Source organism: Akebia trifoliata, chromosome 15, assembly GCF_017979445.1.
Source record: "Akebia trifoliata isolate Shusen 1 chromosome 15, ASM1797944v1, whole genome shotgun sequence".
NCBI lineage: Eukaryota > Viridiplantae > Streptophyta > Magnoliopsida > Ranunculales > Lardizabalaceae > Akebia > Akebia trifoliata.
The window spans coordinates 5,444,282-5,461,800 of record NC_141389.1 but is presented as its reverse complement, the minus strand read 5'-3'; the positions used below and the strand labels follow the sequence as shown (position 1 = coordinate 5,461,800).

At 31.9% G+C, this 17,519-nt stretch overlaps 1 protein-coding gene across 1 annotated transcript; it reads left to right on the top strand.

The window, feature by feature from the left end:
* The first annotated feature begins 4,386 nt into the window (after positions 1-4,386).
* LOC147384073 (hydroxyproline O-arabinosyltransferase NOD3-like) lies at positions 4,387-12,706 on the top strand. The gene is made up of 8 exons (XM_086426036.1): positions 4,387-4,803; positions 7,314-7,381; positions 7,481-7,682; positions 10,320-10,417; positions 10,531-10,600; positions 11,234-11,305; positions 11,505-11,618; positions 12,504-12,706. Exons 1-8 carry the CDS (start codon positions 4,387-4,389, stop codon positions 12,564-12,566), a joined length of 1,104 nt encoding a protein of 367 aa, XP_086282162.1. The 3' UTR covers positions 12,567-12,706.
* Positions 12,707-17,519: the final 4,813 nt, after the last annotated feature.

Genomic DNA, 17,519 nt, shown 5'->3' with positions numbered 1-17,519 from the left:
AACAGAATTGTTAATCCAAGTAATAATTTTTGCATTGTTTGCTTCCCAGGTATCTATCAAAGCTGCGTAACCCTCATCAGTATTCCTAGGTTTCACAGAAGTTCCACTAACATATCCCCACATCTTTTTACCCTTAAGAAAATTTCTCATCACGTAACTCCAATACGAATAATTCTTTCCATCCAACCTCACACTCACAGATTGAAGCGAATCGTCTCTTTCAGTAGTCATAATAAAAAGAAACAAAGATAACCAAATCGTAAAAGAAAGGAAAATCAAATACCAGATTGCAGAAATTGAATGAAAACCCTATCGAAATCGTCTCTTTTCAGATTGCAGAAACTGAACGAAAATCCTATCGAAATCATCTCTTTGTGTAAGATCAGACCTCGTTCCATGAACGTTCTGATACCATGTTAAACAATCCAAAAACACACAGAAAAAGAAAAAGGCTTCTGTTTTATTGATTCTACGTAAAAGCAATTGAATACAAAAAGAATGATTTAACCTAAATACAAAGAGACTATATATAGGTTAAGTCAAAGAAAATTGAAAAGACTATTCTACCCTTAAATAAACAATAAATAAAAAATAACCCTATATTTCTTAACACTTGGAAGTACTTGTTTGACACGGACACCTCTTTGAGTTAATCTTTAATACTCCAAAGCAAGAAGATGAAGGTCTTCAACCCTATCATCGATCATCGCCTACAACAATTGAATCTTTTCTGACCAAATCATCAAAAGATCTAACTTCTTCACTATTAGCCAACAAAAGCAAAAAAAAAAAAAAAAAAAAAAAAAAGACATATTTAGAAATCAAGAGAGAAGAAAAGCAGAGAAAAATTAACCAGGAAAAAAGGATGATATCTTCCACCAAAACAAATGAAACCTTCCCTGCACAGTTAGGGGGGCAGTCCCCTCAGGAATTTGTAGTTTTAGATGCAGATGAAAATCCACCCCAAAAAATTCAGACTTCAGACGTTAACTTTCTCTCTCTAGAAATGGAATAGAGCTTCTCTCTGTGGGCTCATTCCCTTTACTCCAGTCATGTATTTTTTTCATATATATTATTCTATTAATATAAATTACTCAACCAGAAAAAAAAAAAAAAAAAAACTAACCTTTGTCTTAAATTTAAAATTAATATTGAAGACACAATAAACAAACCTCCATCCATAAATTATTTTTAAGGTATTCAATTTTGGCTTCAATTTGTAATATTCAATCTTTGTAGAAAACCGGTAATATTTAATTTTGTCTTTCTAAAATATATATATATATATATAGCTTACCTTTTTAATAATTCAAAATAAGGCTATTTGCTACACTAACTCATGTTTTTAAACCGAAATGCTCTCACTTATAATTTCTATAAGAGTAATGATTTTATGACTCCCCTACATAGTATACTAAAAATATTCTCTAGATATGGCATGTCCTAGAATCATAAATCTTTTTGCCTTGTGATACACAATTGTAAATATTTATGAGGATGTGCATGTGTATCCCAAGGCAAAAAATCTATGATTCTAACACATGCCATGTCAGGAGAGTACTTTGAGTATGCCACGTGGGAGAGTTAGATGATCATGACTCTTTCTCTAATAAACCTTTGAAAAATAATCTTCTAAATTATAACTTCCTCACTTCTAACCTTTTATACCATATATATAGGAAAAGATTACATGGACCGAGGTCCACATTTTGGCCACGTGGACTGTCCCATTTATATGAATGACAACTCAGCCTCTTGTTTGTCGTCTAAATTGGCCTTGAAAAAAAATCCTTGCAAAAAAAGCTTTTTTTTTTTTGTTGGATCTTGAGTTTACAAATGGACGGTCATTAAACTCCTAGATTTAAAATAAAAATCAAATGGTGAAAAATATCTTTTTCAATTCTTTTTTTATCTTTTATTTTTTATTTTTCATTTTTTATTTTAGAGTTCAAAATTTTTTATGCTCTACATACATGTGGCACCTCATGGTGTATTTGGGCGCCACTTTGACATGTGGTTCATAGAAATGGATCGTCCTTTGGTCCATCTAACCTCATCTCTCTCTCTCTCCCTATCAAAATCCCCTTGAAGTTCACTAAGGAGGCTCTAAATTTGAGGAACAATGGTGGACCTTCTAAATCTCCACACTTGTATTTAACCATCTATTTATAATTTCCACCAAGATTATCAATTTCTCCTCTATTTTCTTCACCTTTTTAAATCGTTTATATATACTTATAATCTTCATACATTTCTTGTCCATAGTTATATTTAACAAAAAATGGTAGCAAAAAAAATATAGGATTTCAATAAATTTCTACTGTTCAAAAAATTTACCCAGCGTCAAGTCACTAGAATGTATTATAGCTAGCATCAAGCCTCAATGGCACCTATGGTTGAGGTTTGACGATGTGGACATTAACATAAATTTCTATAACTCAAAAATGTCCAAATCGTCAAACCTCAACAATAGGTACCGTTGAGGCTCGATGCTAGCTATAATAAATTCATTCTAGCTTCAAGGTCCGACACTGGATAATTTTATGAACTATAAAACTTCCATGAAATCACATTTTTTTTTTTTGGTACCATTTTCCATTTATATAACTATGGACTAGATGTCTATCAAGATTATAAGAATATATAAACGATTAAAAAAAAGTGAAGGAAATAGAAGAGAAATTGATAATCTTGATGATAATCTTGATGAAAATCTTCAATATATGATGGATCAAACACGAGAATGCGAAGATCTACAAGGTTCGCCATTGTTCCTCAAATCTAGAGCCTCTTTGTGAACTCCAATAGCTTTTTGGTAGAGAAAATATATCTCTCTCTCTATGGTATGAAATGTTGGAAGGGGGAAGTTATAATTTAGAAGATAATTTTTCAAATGTTTGTTAAAAAAATTATAGGTGAGGGCATTTATGTGTCAAAGCATGAGTTACTGTAGCAAATAACCTTTTTCAAGTATTAAAAAAAAGTGGCCATTTTTTTGCCATTTCAATGAACCTATGGAATTTTTATGCTAAAACCCCAAAAATATATCTTGTTCTTGATCTTTGAAGTATATGAGATCTTAAAACAGGTTGAAAGGATTGAGTTTCTTACAATGAGGGCATGCAGGTCATTTATGTCAGTCTAACAGAGGAAGACTTAGGTCAAGGAAGCTATCATCTCTAATACGGAGGGCCTTTAAGTCATTTTCTTTTTTATCTATAATAATAGTTGGAGAATTAGTCAAGAAGTGCATGTAATCATAAAGGTTTAATTGGTCAAATTCATTTGCGATGCTACTATGGTTTACGTTATAGTTGTGAGGGAGGAGACAATATGTAACCGTTGAATTAATAACTATTTATTTGATTTTATTATCTCTTGGAGTTACAAAGAAAAGTAGAATTTCTTTTCCAAATAGGCCTGTCTAAGCTAGATTTATCCTCTTTTCAATCGATTTATTTATTTGATTCTGATATCTATGTTGAACTCAAAGCACCCTTTTCTGTACAGTGGTAAGGCATGCAATCTCTCTGTCTCTTTCTGTGCTTTAGCTTTTTGTATTTTATTTTTATTTTGCGTAGCCATTTGGGTTGTCATTATCCTCAAAAGCATGGTGACAAAATTCTCCTATGTAAAAATTCTTTTAATTGGCAATTTGATTCCGATTAGTGTAATTCCGGCTTATTCACAAAAATTTGAAAATAAATTTTTATATTATATTTAATATGAAATTTTGTCATATTGTTTAATATTATGTTTAATTCATGAAATATGCACACTTTTATATTATGAGTAGCGTTTAGAGGCCCTAAAGAGAGTCAAACATTTTTTTTTTTTGTGTATAGGGTTAGAAGTTTTGGAATGGACTGATTTTTTATGAGAGTAATCTTTATGATGAGGAGATCATCCTCAACAAAAATCAGCTCATTCTGAAACTTCTAACCCCATCAAAAGTGATTTATAAAAATTGGATTGTTCACGATTCTTCAACTTGTAAATTGGAGTTAGAAGTTTCATAATAAATTGATTTTTGGTGAGGACGATATCTTCACCATCCTCAAAACAATTAGCTTATCCCGAAGCTTCTAACACATGTTTTTAAAAATGTTTGACTCTCTTTAGGATCGCTAAATGCTTCCCTTATATTATACCTATAAGTAATAGTATACATTTGTTTTTACTGAATCTTTCCTTGGACATTTTTTTGAATTTTTTTTCCAAATTTTCCCCTTGTTAAATTTCCCACCAACTCGACTTTGTCATTATATCCTCAAAAGAACTTGAGAATTTTGGTAAATGTACCAATATTTTTCATTTTTAATTTGGTTACAGTTTGATTATAAAATATTGATTCTTGTGGAGTAAAATCTTTATGAACCAGTCCCGATGATCAAAAAGAAAAGCAACTCAAGGGCATCATCTTTATTTCTGATTCTTTGGACACTAGGAGTCTTCTTTGTGACTTATAATTTGATAAAAATGGTGATTCGTAATAGAACCATCACCGGCTTTGAAGGTGATGGATTGGATAGTGTGTCGGCATTGTCGACAACTTCTGAACGCATAATTCGGATTCCCAAGAAAGTGAAGAGACCTTTCCATATCGCGGTTACCGCAGTTGATACTCCTTATAGCAAATGGCAATGTCGAATTATGTACTATTGGTATAAGAGAGTGAAGGAGATGCCTGGGTCAGATGAGATGGGAGGATACACTAGGGTTTTGCATTCTGGAAAACCTGACAACCTTATGGATGAGATACCAACATTTGTGGTTGATCCTCTTCCCCCCGGTCAAGATATGGTGAGAATTCTTCCATTGCTTACAATATATTATACATATATATATATATATATATATATATATATATATATATATATAATATTCTGTATTTACATTAGGGGTGTAACTTGGTTCAGTTCAAACCGAGAATCGAACCAAGCTGATGGCTTTGGGTTGGTTTGGTTTGGTTTTGAATAAGTTGCGGTTCAGTTCCAGGTTAAAAAAATGGAGAACCGATCAATTTGGTTCGATTCTCGGTTCAAGACTTGTATGGATCCGAACCGAACTCATAATGATTTACTACCTTTTTAGTGATTATTTAACACATAAATTAATGACTTTATTTTATGGATACATGAATAATAATATTTTTATAGATCAATTAATGATTTATCATATAAAATTTCATATTCATTATTTATCTATTTTCTATTTTCATTAAAAATATGCTGTTTCCAAACGAAATTATAGGATATTGACAACCCATATAACCGAACCAAACCAAATTGACCTTACATTGGTTTGGTTTAGTTTGGTTCGGTTTTATGGGCACTTCGGTTCGGTTCTGGTTCTTATTTAGTGGAATTGACCTCAGTTCGATTCCGATTTTGCAACAAATCGAACCAACCCGAACCAAGTTGCAACCCTAATTTACATGGCTATGTATCCCTTCAATTATATGTGTATCTTAAGGGCATTTCCTTTTGAAAATTTTTTCATCATGGGAGATTATATGCTATTTCTTCAATTAGATATGTATCCTAAGTGTATATCGTTCCTTTGTAATTTTTTCTTGAGTAAATTATACTTTCACTCCCTGCGGTTTGCCATGAGTCTGAGTTGGCCCACTAACATCTGGAGAATCACTTATACCCCTGTTGTGATCTATCTAGCTTACTTCCGGTCCACCAAACAGTTAAAAAATTATTATTATTATTTTTTACTTTTTATAAAGAACATTTCACCCTTTCTAAAAGGTTTTATTTAAATTTTTTTTTTTTTTTATATAAACAAAAATATAATGGGGTCAAGCTTAGGGGTGTGAATGCTTAGATGGGGACATTTTTTTTTTATAATTTTGAAATTATTATTATTTTATATAAAAAAGATAAAATGAGAGGGGGCAAAATTGTAAAATGACATCTGAATTTTAACATCTTTGGGGAGGTAAGTGCGCAATTGTTAAAAAGTTAGAGGGTTAATATGGAAGTATGCCAAACCACAGGAGTAATTTACCCTTTTTTCTTCTTATAATAAAAAAAAATTGTTTATTTAGCGAAAATAAATAAATAAAGCTTTTTGAGTTTGCATATAGTTGAATACGTTTAGAAAATAGTTAAAGGATATACATTTTTATCGTACTGATGTTATAGTTACAATTATATATCATTACACAAAAATTAATTAATTTAAAAATTACATCATTTTAGGTGAAATTACAAAAATACAATTATACTAATCTTTAAAAGTGGGTAGATTTTGGTTTTTGGTTATTATAAATATGCAGAATTTTGTAATATCAGTTAAAGTTAAGAAAACAAGATGGGTATAAAGGTAAATTAACAATTAATCCTTACAACTCATGTCCCTTTTTGTTAAAAACTTATTTACAAAAATGAATAAGTTAATGATTTTGTAAAATATTTATATGTAATGTTTATTATATCCATGTGTGCATGAGCTTGGCACAAGTTGAGGCCTAAGGCGAAATATCTAAAGAAGACATGAATGATATTTAATATGGCAAATTATCAAAATGGTGAAGTAAAATTGAAAATTTATCAAAACATTTCACTGTTATTTCTAATTCTGAAAACGGTAAATTACCATTTTGGAAATAAAACATTTTACCGAAACGGTAAAAAAAAAATTCCTTTTCTATAAAACAATTCATTCCCTATTTTAATTTCATCAAAACAGTTTTTTTTAATAAAAAGTTCTGTTTTATAAAACATGAATTTTTTCCCACTTTAAAAAAATTATTTTAATTTACAAAATGGTAAATTATCGATTTCGGAAATAAAATGAACAGTGCCATTTTAATAATTTTTCAATTTTCAGTGCATGTTTTGATAAATCAACCTTTAATATGTTAAATATATAAAATTACAAATTTTTAGTTAACCAAGGCTACCCTTCTAATGTTGCCTACCATACCCCCACTCTAAGGTTCTTTCACTAATGGTAACTTCTTCTTAGCTAGTGTTGTGGTTTGTGGAACTTGATAGTATTGGTCAATAAGGAGGTACTGAAAATTAAATCGCGCATTCATGCTAGTCAATCTTTGACTAATATTATGTAAAACCTAGCTAGATTTTCTGGGATATTCATATTTTTCAGTTTTGGGGTGAAAGGTTGTAATCTGTAACTGTTTAATACTTAGGCCCTAGGTAGCCCTTTCCCCTAGCAACCGTTTCAGAGATTTGATCCTAATGAATAGTCCAAATGCTAATAGTGTCAAAAGTCAGGCCTTTTTTATCTCTTGGGTTCATAATATTTTCTTTGACATTTTATTTAAATGTTTTTTCTAGGGATATGTTGTCTTACATAGACCAGGGGCTTTCATACAATGGCTAGAGAAAGCGAAAATTGAAGAGGAGTGAGTTTACATTACACTTTGAAGTACCTAGACATATTTATTTACTTATATTTAAATAAATAAAAACCCTAAAGTTTTTGTGTTGTATGACCAATTCAGATATATACTGATGGCAGAACCTGATCACATATTTGTAAAGCCTCTACCTAACCTCGCACGTGGACCATATCCAGTGGCGTTCCAATTTTTCAATATCAAGCCTTTTGATTATGAGAGATTAATGAGGAAATTCTATCCTTTTGACAAGGGACCTGTTTCAAATATTCAACAAATTGGCAATTCTCCAGTAATCATGAAGAAGGTAGAGTGTTTTCTTGATAATATATAGCTGGTAAATTAGTTGGATTAGTTGGCCATTTATTCTATAACTCAATTATATATCTCTAATTTTATTTATTTATTTATTTTTTGAATAAGGCAAATATGATGATGGTGCCCGCCTTATCTATTCCGAGTAGTTAATTATTTAAATTTCTCAAAAAATTGAAATGCATTATTCTTCTAGGGAGCACAAATGCTGTGAAGGTGCACATTTGATCGGTGGTAAGATGGGGTTGCAAGGACACTGCTCTTTTAATAAAACAATTACTGTCGAATATAATTACATAATAGATCATCAAGAATAATATCTTAAGTTTTTGGGGGATCAAGGTACTATCCTCCCTTTACAAAAAAAAAAACACACTAAAGACCCCTAACATGCTATGTAATCTGTCACCAAGTTGGTTTCTCTCCAATATAAATCAAATTTACAGACTAGAAATCATTTCTCCAAAAGCTGAATTTCACTTATACTTTTTTCAGCTGGATTGAAGGATCCATTAATAAGATTGATTGAATATTTGGAATCTAAAGAAAATTGAATTCGTGGGATTCCCTTCTTCGTTGAAAAATGAAGTGCTTCCTCGAAAACAACACGAAGTTAGTTAGTTTGAGTCAAGCCTAATTGGGTTTGAATCATAATAATGTCAACCCGTCTGACACGATTATTAAATGGGTCAAGTCTGGGTTTTAGGTGTCAACCGGCTTAAACCATTTTAACACGTTTAGTTATTCTATCATTAATGTGTAATTTTAAATGTACCAACAATTATTTAAGAATTTTTACTCATTTTTTCTAGAATTTAGTAGAACTTTTTTGTAATACAGTTTTTTTTTTTTTTCCAAATGCTATAAAATGTAAAGGTTGATTTAAGATATTTTTAAACTAATAAATGATTAAGCTTTAGTTTGGAAAAGAAAAAACATTTTTCTTACTAAGTTATTTATTTATACTTATAATTTTTTACTCTATTTTTTTCATTGAAATCTAGAGCTATGTATTGTTTGAATCCTAATATCGGTAAAATGACCGTCAAGAAGATTTTAGATCTTACTTAGTAAAGCTAGTATCTCTCATGTAATAATGATGAACACTTCACTTAGTCAATAATGATAGTAATAATAATAATATTGAAAAACACTTTCCTTATTAGTAGGAAAAGTTTTTTGACCATATCACCTTATGACATCCAAAAACATGATTTGATGTCACAAGTTGTAAAGAACAAAATTTTATGAATTTTGAAAAAAAAATTCAAAAGAAAGTTATTTTTCACCATTGAACATAGTTTACAATTGTGTGACATTATTTTTAGTAATGATATTTTGTTTTGGTAATGGAAATAGAAATATTTTTCCCAATAAAGATTAAATTATATTAAATAGGTTCTATATGGGTTGGATCAGGTATACCTATTTATAAATAGGTTGGGTTTGGATTTAATTTTTTGACACAATTATTAAATGGGTTGAGTTTGGTTTTGGTAAATTTTCTTAATACCCTTACTTCAACACCCCATTGCCACCCCTAATCTATACCACCGATATTCCAGATTGTCAAATTTAACACCCTTTCATAATCCTCTTAATTATTCAAATTGGAAAGAAAGAACCACATTTCAAAGAAAAAATCTTAGACTCGTCCTTAGTTTCCACATTCGGAGAACATGTACCACTTTCAATCCATGAAAATATAGTATTTTCCCTAGAAGATAGCCAACAAAATTCTTCCTACGAGAGACTCATCTTCAACCACTTCCTTTTGGCCTTTTGGATCTTTTGATCACAGGGTCATCTCTTCTCTCTGAAAAAGATCTAAGATTCTTTAATCTGAACTTGATCCTTCTTTAAACTGATTCTTCCATGACATCCCTAAGGACGAAGCAGCCATGGTGTAGAGTCACCACAGCCACAAAATAAGCGATTTAAGAGAATAACGATCAATAGGAGAACTACACATGGGAATCCGTGGATGATTCATTTATCTTCCTCCTAGAAATTTTCAGAAACGATTTGAATCACCTCAAGAAATCCCTTTGATAGATTCTCGAAGTAGTAATCGTAGAGCTACTCACCTTTCTACATTTCAAATTTTCATTCACATTATTTTTTAGTCATTGTTATTGTCATTATTGTTGAAAAAATTTGAGGAACCTATTCAACACGATGACCGAAAATATGGCAAACGAAAATAAAGATCACTTGAAAAATTTAACAACAAGATTTACTTGTTTCCGATTTAAAGCCTACATCCATAGTGTGTGATCAAGTATTCTTCACTATGAGAATCAAAAGAAAAAAGTAAAACCTTTAAGTTTTAACCCAAAATGAAGTCCCCCTGAAATTTGTGTACACCCCTCGCCCTATCTTTCTCAAACCTAGAAGAAGAATAGCTCCTCTCATAGAAAATGACCCATGCCCCTTATTTATTTCGTCATATGAAGAGAACTTATCCTATCTGATGACTTGGATAAAAGAAATAAACAAAAAACAATTAATATCCTCATCAGCGCGCCTATATTATCCTTTTAGGGCTTTTCTAATGTGCAGTTGTTTTGTTGTTTGTATATAAAATGGCTTAGTCACGTTTGGCATTACCTAAATTGCCTGTTAACAGTCCTTGCTGAAGAAAATTGCACCTACATGGAAGAACATCTCAATAGAAATGAAAAAAGACCCGGAGTGTGGCGAAGAATTTGCCTGGGTACTAGAAATGTGAGAACTTTTTGAATGATTTTGTATCTTCTCGTTTAATTTCAGTGAATACTTCTAATCATAACTGTTCTTATAATTCTTTTGATGTTTCCATTATTTTCCTATTGAACTAGGTATGGGTATGGTGTTGCATCGGCGTTGCATGGTGTGAAGCATATTCTTCAGAAAGATTTTATGATACAGGTTAGGAATGTTATACCTAAATACTCTCCACACACACCTACATATAGAGAAAGATAATTGTAGGTGAATAAAGAAAACGGAAGTGAGAATTCATGATTTCATGTGACCGGATATATACATTTTCAAAACATTTATATGGATGGATAAAATTATCCCTTTTTATTAAAAATGTATTTATCGAAAAACAATATCACTATGTATCGATCTTAATGAAGATTTACATATTTATCTCAGCAGAAAAAAGAGGTTTAATTTCAATAAAACTCAAACATTTTAAATGAAAGTACATAAGTAATTGTACAATTTTAGGTAGGATACATCAATTTCTATACCCATTTGGTTTAACAAGAATGAGGAGCATTTCATTCAAATAATGAAATGCCGTACAATAATTTTATCCCTTTATTTTCTTAACAAAAAGGTTGTTCTAAAAATGGATAAATTCTTCCGTTCTGTGAACACTTTGAGAATGTATCTGGTTATGTAATATTTAGAAAAGTTTTATCCATATATGCGAAACATCGAAGAGTTTAGGTGGACAATTTTTTTTTCATTTTTTTATGACGAGTTTAGGTGGACATAGCTATATCTCTAGAAGTTGTGCTAACGAGTTCTTGACATGTTTGATTACAGCCCCCATGGGATGTCAAGGTTGGGAAAACTTTCATCATTCACTACACATATGGATGTAATTTCAATTCAAAGGTAAAGGGTATTTCCCCATCCTAATACTGAAAAGGTTACAAAACACTGATATTTCAACTATGCTTATGCATTGTTTTGCTCTTGATTGTTTTATTTGCGCTCAATCCGCACTTGAATTCTGTGGTGCTACATATTCATGTGAATTTCCATGGAGCCATTTCCATATCTTTATTTTGTATCGAATTTGGTCCATTTTCAGGGTGAGCTAAAAGTTTTGAAATTTTCGGACTGGCGATTCGACAAGAGAGACTATCTTGGGGGTCCTCCACCAAGAAATTACTCCTTGCCCCCACCTGGAGTTCCTGAAAGTGTGGTATGTCTTTTGTCAATTAAATTTTTAATCACACACAAAGATTGCATAATTGATCATACGTTCAAGGGGATATCGATACATATCTTCATTGTGGTCTTCAAAAGGTTCAGGCCTTTATGTTGTAGTGGACGTCAACTTACAAGTGAAGTATGATCTAAAAGAATTGCTGATTATGTGAAATGTTTAAAATGTAAGATGTTTGGTAGGTTTAAGTTCTGAGGGAAGGGCCTATTTAATTTAGAGAGAGAAGATCAGGGAATTTTGCATTTCTACAGAGAATATTATTTATTCAAGAACGATCCATCAACAAGATGCTCAGGGATGATTTACTTCATTTCTTGGATTCTTTATGAGCGAATGCTAAAAGTTTTATCTGTCATTTCTTTGGCGATGGTTGCTTCTTGTTATACTCTAGATTCTCATAAACCTAGGTTTCTTGAAAAACCTTTTAAAATCTTAGTTTTTATTTGTCTTCGGAGATGACAAGACATATGAGCAATCTGTTTTTTAGTTTTTCAGTTTGTATAATTTTTCTTTAGGTTTCATGGCTAAATCTTCATTATGTGTGGTACCAACCATGATAGTTACAGTAATCTAATCATGTTGGACTCATCACAGGTATAGATAAGGGAACATGTCATTTTAAGCTTTACGATATGATTACTTGGTCTGATAGACTTCATGGCAACTATTGGAATCAAAACTATGGACTCAAAACATATGGATTATGCAATCGTTCCAATGTTTCAGTGATTACTATGTGTTCCATTTCTAATAACTACATCAATGTTTATATTTAGTACTAGAAGCCAAAAAAATGAATTCTACCTCGATCTTTCTTTCTGTGTCTATATTTAATATTTTCTTAATTGGTTACAATTTCAGGTCACACTGATAAAGAAGATCAATGAGGCTACTGCTAACTTACCTGGATGGGACACAGAATGAACAGGTTGAGACAGAAGAAGAAGATTTGCCGATGATCTAAATTTCGAAATGTTAACATCAATGCACCTCCTAGGAGCAATATATACAAACTACTAGCTGAAAGCTTTCAAAGTGAAGAAAGAAAGAATAAGATACAAAATGGAAAGAAAGGATGTTTTCATTCATCAAATAAGAATCCTAGTGATTAATACTAGTGAATTTAAAACATGCAGTTTGTATTTATTTCCTAATTCATCTCTATACTATCTCTCTATTTATTTTATTTTATTGTTTTTGACAATATAGGGTGTCCCACATCTCTTTTGGGATGGGACTAGTCCCTCCCTACGGTTTCACGTCCTGGTCACTTCGAAGTTTGCCAACATGCTACAGGGTAAATAGAGAGTCAAAGAAGTACCTAGATCGCTGGCTTCATGGATTAAATTCAATCTTCTTTCCCTCTCAAAGTTCAAACTCGGTGGACGGATCTACTTTATATAACTTCAGCTGAGTTTTCTTTAAATGAAAGAGTATCAACAAGAGTTACCTCTGTGGCTTCTAATGCCAAACATTTGTGGAATTAGGTATTCCCATCTGTAATTGGCTAGTGGGGGGGCAGGGGCGGAGCCCGGATTTTTGCCCATGTGGGGTAAACTAAGAGTGTAGTTTTTCTTGAGGGGAAAATTGAGAACAAATTTTGTTTTTGTGGGGGCAATAGCAACGAATTTTTTTTATCCACTTCAATAATTCACAAGTCGTTATAGACTGAGAAAATTCTTGTGTGTCCCCACTAGGGATTCAAGATGTTAAAAGGAGTTTGATTAACTGGTTCTTTGGAGAGATTTCAAAAATCAGGACAGATTTCCTTGGAAGGTTTGAAATCATTCAACTACAAAGGAAAACATTTTTAGATTGAAATAGATTCTCTTCTACTCTACCAATGTCTATAGGGAAACCTTGTTCCTTGCAATTTGAATCCCTTTATTGAAGAAATTAAAGAGATTATGTAGGAAGTTTCTTGGAAAGCTAAGCATGTTGAAGGAAACAACTATCTGAAGCTATAGCAATTCAAGCCCTCAAGATTAAATCTTCTTCATGCTTCAATTTAGTACCAGATTATGCTAGTCACCAAACCTTCTTTAGAAAAATTATATTAATCAAAATCTTGCTTGAATAGCCAAAAAAAAAAAAAAAAAAAACTCCAACCCATAATTGCTAAAATAATTTAATTTGTTTAGGGTTATCTTGTGAGTAAATGTAGAACAAAAATGGGGAATTAGTTAATTAAGGTTACGGCCAGAAGAAAAATTATAGTTATGTCTTAGCTGTAGTGCATTGGTCTTTAATCCAACAGATTTGCAGAACTTTACAAATTTCAAATTCAATTATAAAAGATAAATAGTACTAGACAAATCATCACAGAATGCAAATGAAATTTGCATTCCCCACGATTTAACTTAAGAATTAATTCAACAAAATATTCATCCAAAAAATTTGCATATATAATTAACTTTGCAATTTTCAATTTTAATTTTAGAAACACTAGTTTGTCGAGATAGAAAGAAAGGTTTGAGTGAGAAAAAATCGAGAGAGAGAGAGAGAGAGAGTTTGTGGGAGAGGGGTACCTTTTTCGTCGACATAAATTGATGGATATTGGGGCTAGTGGTGAGGCAAGAAGACTAACTTTGGGGGGGTGGAGGTGCTTCTTCCTCAACTATGTCCAAAGAAATTATTGCTAGTTCGATAATTTTTGCACGAAATATTTTTTTCGTTTCAAAATCATGTTTACAAATTTATATTCTCTTGAAATACACGGTTCAATTTAAATTCTAAATAACGATTAGAAAATTAGTGTCTTAATTAAATTGGAGTCAAAGGGAACACGAACAAAATCAATCAGAAAACACGAGCAAAGAATACAAAACTACAAGTTAAAATAAAGCTTCAACCTTAAAATGTTACGTATTGGTGTGCAAGCAGTAGGTTAACATAGAGGTTATAAAAAAATAAAAGATCTTTTAAGATTGGTGTGAAACCAACCGTTGGTGGTGTGCAACTAGTTGGCCCCTTTTAATTTTAGTGATGTGTTGAGAACATGACGAGGTGGGAGGCGTTGTTTGGAATTAGTGAAATAGTTGTTTTAGTTATACTCTATTTCTTCAATCACCGTTAGATTGAAAGAAGATACAACGAAACAAAAAAAATTATAATTTTTTTTTTAAAGGCAAGTGTTAAAGGCACCAACAATTTAGCTTGTGCGTCCCCACAATTCTTTAGATGGAGGAGGTTTTTTATTTTTTATTTTTAAATTGCGCCAAAAATTTAGCTTGTGTGTCCCCACAATTTTTTATTTTTTATTTTTTAATATTTTGCTAGGGTTGATAGAGGAACTTTTATTTTTTTTTTGTTAGTATAAACAGGTATTGTTGACATGGCATTAATGGTATTGATTCCCCCATTAAAATATATAAGGGCCCTTAACATGGGCCTTCTTAAAAAGAGTTGTCCTCTGAACACAAGCACATATATATATATATATTTATAAGAGAGTGTTCAAACGGCTTAAAGAGATTTGTCATCCTTTCAGCAATTTTTTCTCAAATTTGTCAAAACTCTTTAAAATAACTTTTCAAATCGATTCAACAAGGAAAATACTCTAAACATATAATTTAAAATAAAATATACAAGGTTTTTAAAGTCAAAAGCTGCGATACATAAAAAACTATAACTATTAGAAGGTCTAGAAGTTCCCTGCCTCAATTTTGAAGACTAAAAACTCTACGAAGCACGTGGGAGATCGAGTTAAGTCGAAGGTTCCTTATTGTATGTTTTTAAAATTTCTAGTTTGTTATGTCTCCTCGAAGATTGCGATGATCCAATCATTTTTATCTTCTATGCCGACATCCAAGGGAAGGTCAAATTAGTTGAAAATCTAGGTTGAAGATGGAAGAGGCTAAGGTTTTATTTTTTTTTTCTCTCTAGGTTTTTCTTTTAGAAGGAGAGAATGTGGAAAATAAATAAATAATATTAGAAATTTTCATGGGTCCTACTATATATAGTATTAAAAGGACATAACGATCATTATTTATTTTGTTTTGTTTTAATTAAAAGTCTATGTCTCAAACTCTAATTTTTGAGATCTTATATTCTATTTCGATTAATTTTTTGGTGAGAATCTAATTGTGTAATCAATTTCGAAAAATTCCAACTTAAAAAAGTTTCTCCTATTTATTGACTTACAAATATCTCGAGATACGTGTTTAAAAAATTGAAGTATTACAGTTGTCGACACAAAATTTTCATTTAGGAAGATCTCTCCTACTTGGGTTTGGAGTTACCACCATTCTTTTAAAAAAAAATATGTGAATGATCACATGAAAAGTACTTTTCGAAAAATCATTTTTTTATTAATACTCTTGTACGAATAAGGACCATTGGTTCACCATAGATCTAGGTAAGGGAGTTCATATTAGGGAGTAGGGAAGGTGTTAAGTACTCTACTCCTTTCACCATTGGTGGTAACCTTGAATTAGGTCAATTTGAAAATGAAGATAAAAAAAATTGTAAAATCTATTTGTGCTCGAGTGCAAGGGACTTTGATTTCAGTTTAAACTAAGAAGGGCTTCCTTATTGAGGAAGGAGTTCTTCTATAGTCCATACCTTTAAACTAATTTGAAAAATGTAGATTATTTTTTAGTTGAGGGCCTATTTCAATAGGAAAAGGGCCTAAGGCCTTAGTCTTAAATTTTTTTTGGTGTGTGCATTAGTGTAGGGATTTTATAAACATTTTGTTTTGCAACAAATTTTAACCTCTATCCTTTCGACTGAGTCGGAGCTCAATCTATCGAAGGAAGATGATGTTTTTTTTTATATCCTATCTTAAGACTAAAAGAAAAATAAAATAAAAGAGAAAGAGGGAGAGTTTAAGGGGGAAATTTGGAGGGGAGATAGAGGGGCGAAGATTTTTCTTTTTGTTTGTCAACACCCTACCTTGTTCTTATTTGATCTTTCTTCTTGATCTCTAATTGATGAGCCTTGATAGGTGTGGCATTCATCCTAACCTTTTGATATCATCTGTCGTGAAATGTTCAAAGCTAAATTCAAAAACCAATCAATCAAAGCTGGTTGGTTTTCCTCTTACTGGGACTAATCGCAAGGAATGATGAATTGAAGAAATGGGGCCTTATTGAATTGAGAATTCCATTCTGATATTGCTATGTGCAGTACTAGAGCTTTGATCATATGCTTTTGAACCAAGTCGATGAGTTTTAACATTTCTGTACATATGCCATATAGATTGAAAAGGGAGAAGCCCTTATTAACGGAGTATAAATAGCACACAAGATGGATCATTCAATGGTGTGTGTGAAGAAGGAAAGACCAAACACTTTGGCTTAACGGGAATGAACAACGACGAATGACAAAATGAAGTGCCTCGGGTACCCCCATTTAAAAGGAAGGGTCAAAGGTTTTGGGTTTATAGCTATCCCGTCCTCCCTTCTTTGGGTGGTGCTTATGTTGGGGGTGTGCCATTAGCAATTGGGCTTGAAGCTCTCGCATTAGGAATAAACCGACAGTTAATGGTTGTTGGTCATGACTAGTACCAAAAAACTCCAATTCAAATTCATATTTTAGTCTTGATGTGTTAGAGGTGCAAAACTTTTAGTTGTTAGTGAATGTCAGTATGGTGATTGTGAGAGAAGGGGGAGAGTTGGGAGTTGAGGGAAAATTGAGGCTTAACAAGAGAGTTCAAGTCTTAAGAGAGATTGTGTTGAAAATGAGAGGAGTTTTATAGGATTTTGGAGGTAACTTTTAGGGGTAAAATGTGATTAAAGGATGAAAAGAGGTAGAATGGTAAGAGATTTGTAAGAGGAGGTGTGCGTAAATTGAAGGTGGTGGAAAGGCATTTGTGAAATGGGTGTAAATGGGTTATTTGTGATCCAAATGGGTTGGATCCTTCAACCCACTTATTAG

Excerpts from the sequence above, each read along its gene's own strand:
- LOC147384073 (XM_086426036.1), top strand. The coding sequence starts at position 4,387 with ATGATCAAAAAGAAAAGCAACTCAAGGGCATCATCTTTATTTCTGATT. Across the intron at positions 7,382-7,480 it reads AAAGCGAAAATTGAAGAGGA|ATATATACTGATGGCAGAAC; the intron begins GTGAGTTTACAT and ends TGACCAATTCAG. Across the intron at positions 11,306-11,504 it reads GATGTAATTTCAATTCAAAG|GGTGAGCTAAAAGTTTTGAA; the intron begins GTAAAGGGTATT and ends GTCCATTTTCAG.